This window comes from Halyomorpha halys, unplaced genomic scaffold (genome assembly GCF_000696795.3).
Source record: "Halyomorpha halys isolate HHAL.00 unplaced genomic scaffold, Hhal_1.1 Scaffold1069.1, whole genome shotgun sequence".
Lineage (NCBI taxonomy): Eukaryota > Metazoa > Arthropoda > Insecta > Hemiptera > Pentatomidae > Halyomorpha > Halyomorpha halys.
Window position 1 is genome coordinate 290,893 of NW_027107452.1, and position 7,156 is coordinate 298,048.

The 7,156-nt window shown below is 28.3% G+C and overlaps 1 protein-coding gene across 1 annotated transcript in view; it reads left to right on the plus strand.

Moving 5' to 3' along the window:
* Positions 1–4,510: 4,510 nt before the first annotated feature.
* Positions 4,511–7,156, plus strand: part of Ndg (Nidogen) — a gene marked incomplete at its 3' end in the record, with an annotated part of 41,761 nt that continues 39,115 nt past the window's right edge. Inside the window, 1 exon segment of the mRNA XM_067045739.1 lies at positions 4,511–4,744. Coding sequence (XP_066901840.1) covers positions 4,550–4,744 — 195 coding nt within the window.

Genomic DNA, 7,156 nt, shown 5'->3' on the forward strand with positions numbered 1-7,156 from the left:
GGGATTTGAGTGTTTTATACTCAATTTTCGCAGATTTTCCTTATTTTGGGCTTTTCACTACAAGGTTTCCAATTTATTGATGCACGAAAATCCGGTCTCTAATTATTTATTTAATTGAACAAGAGTTGAGTTTGGGTATTGATGACAATAAATCAGTAAAATTAAAATTTTACAATGTTTTTGACTTGATATGTGCATATATATTATTTTTACTATATAATATGTATACTATACCATCTATTCGAAAAATAAAATAATTGCAATATAGCTTTCTTTCACAGCTTCAAAAATTTAGATTTCATAATAGAAAGGTATTCGATACAGCTTTCCATCAGTAGATTACAGTTCATTGTAATTAAAGTTATCATAATTAAATAGTTAATTCAAGATTGTAATTCAAACTTTTATGCCATATCTTTCGAACTTACTATTACTATATGCATTTGGAATAAATATACAAAAACACTCTTAATGATTGTCTTGTCCAAAACGAAATTAAACTCAGTTAAATTACTGGTTCACGGAAAATAATAATAAATATTCCCTTGATTTCCCAAGAAGTGCAACTACTCTTAGCAGAAGTTTCTTAGGAATTCTGACTTCATTTAGTTTATTCGAATTGTTGTCTCATTTAACCTCAGTTTTGTTGAAATTATATGATTAATAATTTCCATTTAGTCATTTATGATATATAAAAAAATCTCTTTTCAAATGTTTATTTTAGATAGTGGGAAATACCCTAACTTACTCAGGAAAGAGAATTATGCCAAAAATGATATGCTCGTTGCCTAGTCCTTCCCTATCATATAGAGTTTATTTGTTATTTCACGTCATGTTTATTTTGATTATTTCATTTTACAGTATAAGTAAAATGAGTCATTTCTAAACCGCTACTTTCAAAAATGGCAATCAATTAAATTTTTTATTTTTTCTAACAAAAAATATTTCCCACTTCTCAATTTTCACATTGTAACCTAAAATGCTCAACTGGTACAATAAAACATCCTTAAATGTGGGTATTGAACAATTGCAGGTAGAATTCACTGGAAATTCATTTAATGCTAAAAGAGCTTAAAGTTTTCTCTCATTTTTCATTTAGGACTCAATGTATTTAAAGCTACAGACCGTAAGAAAAAATAATTACCACCTTTTATAAAGCGAGATAAAGTTACTAAACTTTGAGCTATTATAGAGCCCTTATTTCAAGAAATTCAATTTTTTTGAAAACCAAAATGGTTTCAGCTACCAACAGTTTGGTTGTGATAGTATCTTATAAATAATTTTACTATATTATCGCACAAATAATACCACTACTTTCGCAAAGCATCCTCAAACGTATTTTCCGTAACAAACTTTTTTAAAATTTATTTATTGATATTTACAACTGCACTTAAATACATCAAGTAAATTTGAGGAAATCATAATGGTATGGTACAAGGATGTAGAGAAACTACCCATTGGTAGAACTCTAAAAACATTTTTACAGTATAAGGTCTCTAGGCCATCTTCTTTTCAGACGCCTCGGAGGAATGCCAGGAATAAAAGAGGAAGCAAGATTAGAAACTAATGGGTTTGAGTGGTTAGGGAGTTTATAATGGAAGGATTGATACCTGGTTCGGGCTAAATCGGTTACAAATGGAACATTAAGGTCTTTGTGGATGATTCGTCACAAACTTATATTTATACTTTACATATTGACTTAAAAAAATCCGATTGTCACTGAATACATACAAACGTACTACAAATTTTACATGAAAAATTACTGGGACATGAAAACACACTTATAGGACAAATGGCTACGAATCTCATGCCTGAGTACATAAGAAGACTAAAAAGAACGTGGATGAGAAACCTGCAAACACGAGAAAGTATGAAAAGCCAGAGAACTGGGACCTCTGGGTGTTGTTCTTCCTCATGCCTAACATGTTATTTATTTAATTAATGAAACAATCAGGCAATCTACTGATTGTGAATTTTATATTTGACAGGCGTGGAAGTAAATAACAAAGGAAAAAAAAAAAAACACCTTTTCAGGAATGGTTCATCCAATTTTGCCTATTATAAGACTTTTATTACATTTATTAAATCATATCCTCTACTTTCGATTACGCATGCGCATAAGTGTGTTTCTGGAAGAATTTTGCTGAACACTTTGTCTCTTAGTGGGCACGTAACCAACCTACTCTGATCCGCTTGTATTCCTGAAATGTAATACACCTACTAAAAATGTAATTTTAAAGTAGCAAATGTAATAAAAATTCTTTTCATAGGCTTTGAAATGTAGAAAAAAAAAATTAATAAATATTGCAATAAGAAAAAAGAACCAATAAATCAGTGTAAGAACGAACGGGGACTGGTAGTGGAGACATCTTCCTGGTATTAACTTTTAAAGAACTTTTACATTATAATAGTAGTAATTTTTATTTTTAGAATGAAGATCTATTAAATATTTAATCAATTAAAGTCTTCAATATTTAATGATAAGTGGTGAAACGAATAACTAATTATTTTGTTTTTAACTTTCTATTCGTTTTCTTCACAGTTTTAATTAATAATTTAAGTACCTTTGATGATATGTATTATTTTACTTATCTTTACTCACTGAATATCATTTGCTAAAATTTTTTTTTTTAATTTTATTGCTTTTAAAAATAAAAATTAATCCGTCTCAGTACTATCGTAAGTTTTATTAACTACCTATTTGGATAGATTTTAAATATATTTTATACCTTAATATTAATTTTAAGTAGGGGCAAGACAATAGTGTTGATTTTGAGTTTAAGAACTTTGTTGTTATGTTCTTCTATAATTTACTAACAAAAGGAAAACTAATGAATTATAAGCAATTTAATTACTTTTCAAAAGAGCAACTTTTACCTGCTTTATCTCTGGGTTTTATTTTACATATGGAAAGCTAAATAGATTAAGGAGAAAAAATCAGGTAAGTTTCAATAAATTGTTAGAGTTGTGCAGCTGAGAGGATTTTCGGGAGGATGGCCGATTTGAAGTACATAGTTTGAAGGACCAAACGCTATAAAACAAAAACACAACATTATAATCCATCCGTTTATTTAAAAAATAATCGAGGTACCAACAAACACAAAACAATGACCAGATATAGGTTTTTTAGACTAAAGAGCTCTGAATCCAAAAGATCCGTTGAAAACTGCACCTCGAAAATTTTACCCAGTACTATACACACCTCAATAAAAATACATAAAATAAAATAAAGTGGCAAAACAACTTATTTACAACTACATTTCCTATTACTTTACCTTGACCAAATATTTTCTAGAAATAAATATTATTTTTAACTTTAATGGGAGACAAAAAAAATGAGATCAAGCAGACGATTTAACAGCCGTTTTGACTACATCAAAGGTGACCTAATTGGTCTTTCGAAAATTCCCACAAAAAAATATTACGTTTGTCCTTATTGTTTAATAAAGAAACTAGAACATATCTTATTAAATCGATGGTTGATGAAACTCAACTGTGAAACTTTCGAAAAATTTAAAGTAGTTTTTATAGATAATATAAAATCATCAATTTTCAATTGAATTCTAGGTTTGATCATTTATATAATACTTTGGAAAATCTTTACTCAATCCTACCAGACTACGGTTGTAATGCTCTATTGAATGCAGTTTTTACCAACGTTTTTTAAAGATCTATATTCTTATTTATGTACCATTAATTGTAAAAAAAAAAATTACTAATTTAAAAAATGAATTCATGGGATTTATTGGATCTTTTACAAGATGAACTCCAGTTATACAAAGATTGTTTTAAGAATTCTATAACAGTACCAACACAATAATTAATTTCTCAAGTGAAATCAATGTTGTAAGAACTAAAAGCATAAAACATTAAAGCATGCGACTGATTGTTAATGAAATATATTTTTTTAATAATATATAATATAATAAATTTAATATAAGTTTTTTGTTTTTATTTTTATGTTATTTCCCTAATTCGTTCAATCTCAGAAAAAACTTTAACCTTGTAAATTATAAAATCACACCGGAATTATTTTCTACTGTATCGTGTCATTATATAAGTAACATAAAATTTACTTCTATATATTATAATACAGTTGTAAATATCAATAAATAAATTAAAAAAAAAAAACTATTTTGTTTGAATTGTATATTTGTAAACAAATAAAAAATAATTAAAAAATACATTTTGTTTTATTTACCATTACTACTGCGTTCAAGAAGTAGGAAATACCAAAATATGACAGTGCTACACGTCGCTTAATAATATTAAATCACCAAAAGTTGCATATCTTTCAATTTTGCACATTTTGAAGAAGAATTCTTCTATTATAAAAGAACAAGAAACAAAGCTGAATTTCGTTAAAATATAATTCACGTTTATAAAGATTACAAAATAGTTTATTATGAAAGTATTTATTGTCCTTATTTATCCCATAATGAACCGGTTGGAACAATACATCGATTGTTGGAGAGTACTGATATCGATAATGGAGAGAGGGGATGGAAGCCCGCCTTATCTGAGTAGAAGCTGTCTGAAGTGACCCCAGATGCCGCCCAGCAACCTCGCCGCCATGGGCACCCTTCGAATCCTCTGGCTTCTTCCACTTCTTGTTGCTGCCGAAGCCCTCTATCCATACGGACCGGACTTCGATGACCAGCTTCCGACGGGGGAAGACATCTCCCAGGAAGTACAACTCGCGGTGCCGATAAAGTTCTACGGCCAGACTTACCAGTCCATATTCGTAAGTAATGTGTTTTCATGATGCAGAGAATATTATAGATCAACAATTAATTAATATGGTTTAATTGATTATTAGACATAACGTTAGATAAAATTATTAATTGCTAAATATCATTGAAAGTCTATAAAAAAAAGAAGTGAACCGGAAATATCTTATTTTTTCGGTGGTTATAACCATGTAGAGTGGTTATAACGCTTAAATACGTTCAACTAGTGTAATTAAAACATTTGTTACGTAATGTTTCTGTAAAACTTTTAAATACGTACTAACATAGCATAATATATATATAAACCACACAATTTCAATTGATTATACTCTTATATATGCTAATAAATGCATTCGTTGATTGAAGGGAATTTCCAATCCGATTTTATTGGATTCCAAACACATTAAACAAAATCAAGAGGGTCTTAAAATATTAAGTAAACACTAACACATTTTGATGTGGAACGAGCACATGTACACATGCATGTAGTTACTATTAACGTTTCGTTATTCAAATTAATCAGTTGAGAAGTATTGTTAAGTTATTTTAGACCCATGAGTATCATTAGCAGGTAGTTATTAAACACAGTTATTGTTTTGATTTATGAATACTTATAGTTTATAAGAATTTAAAAGTTATATTAAATTTATACCAGTGTATATACTGTATTTGTATAATTTATACAATATATTGTATTGTATTTAGCTCTATCACATATTATACAATTTTATAATATTATTTCTGTTATTTAAATTCTATTACATTGTATTACTGAATCTAACAAAGCATGATTATCGTGTTGGTAAGACTGCCAATAATCATTTAAAATAAATAAAAGATTATTGCTGATACAGTTTGAAAGTCAAATTTATATTTCATTAAAATGAATGAATCAATGTCTTTTTACCAAACAAAGATGGAAATCATTTAATATTAAAATATTATCATGGGTCTTCTGTAATGACGTTCCTGACATCGATAAGATAGTTGTAGCATTTCTTATACAGTTACTGCGATATGCTGATATTCCAACTAGTTGTGTTGATTAAAAGTCATTTAAAAATATAATGGAAATCTATTAATAACTACGAAACGAAGGAAAAAATAACAGTGAGAATAAAACGTTGAAAAGAGTATAAGAGACAATATAAACCCTTGTATCAGCAGTCATTGCCCCTTTCATTTGCAGAAAATTCTTAGAACAATAAAATTTTATTATAGTTAAAAAAACAAACAAATAAACGTTGTAAAACCAAAGAAGCTGCAACCCTCGCAAGAGCAATTAAAAGTAGGAATGTCATTTTGTTTTTAGGAGAGTGGCAAAAAGAAAGACGTTTTGAAGCGGTTCCGTCCGATAAAGATTCTTTTCACCGAAGCTTGCGTTCCATCACGGAAGGCAGTTTTATTATTTCAATTTGAATAACATCTTCATGTTATATTGTTTCAAGATATTTTATGTTCCAAGAACTAACTGCTACAGCGTCTAGATTCGTTTATATTTATAGACGAATTTATAGATATTCTATTTATACCCGGAGGAAAGAGGATTTAGGAGCTTCATTCATTATGGGCTATTTTAGAAGTCGGGCCTACCGAGAGTCACTCTGGGACTGCCTATTTACTATAAACGACAGAGTCATGATAAAAAAGACGTGTGTTGGGATATTTATTTTCAACAATGATTCGGTTAGACATCGGTTACTATCTTCATGGGTTAAAAATATCTATGATAAATAAATCTTAGAAACATTGCTTTTAGAAAGATACTAATGTATTTGGGAGTAATTATACCTTTCTTTATTAATATGAGATACATTCAGTAACAATAAAAGTATTAAATTAGAACTCAGAGTAGTAGTATTAGTGATTATGAGTAACAAAAATCAATACTATTCGTTTTATATTGAATTAATTTCCCTTCATGGGTAGATATAAATAATAGATCTTAATAGGTATTTAAAAAAAAAAAAAGAAGGAAAAATGAGAGTTGAATATCCAGAGGATTGAGCTATTCAACAAAGAAATTTATCATAAATCAAAACTTGACAAATGTCTTGATGACAACGTTAATATTTTTTTAAACTCAATTTTTTTTTTAAGGGAGTTGATTATATTAATTTAATAAATTGCTGAGGTGAAAAAAAAACTTCCAAATAGAATATCACCTATTCTACATTTTGCTTGTACAACGTTTCGGGACATTTATCCCATAATCATGCACCTTTGCATCCTAAAATTGTAACAATTAAGTTATTCTTATCAACAATTTTTATCTATGTTATAAGTGTATATTTAAAGTTCTTGTAATCATATTTACCACATATTTGTTTTTCAATTTTCATTTTTAAATCATATCATTTATACACTTATAGTTAAAAATTGTTTTATATACACAGTATTTAAATTATTGTCTTGCACTAGTGGTG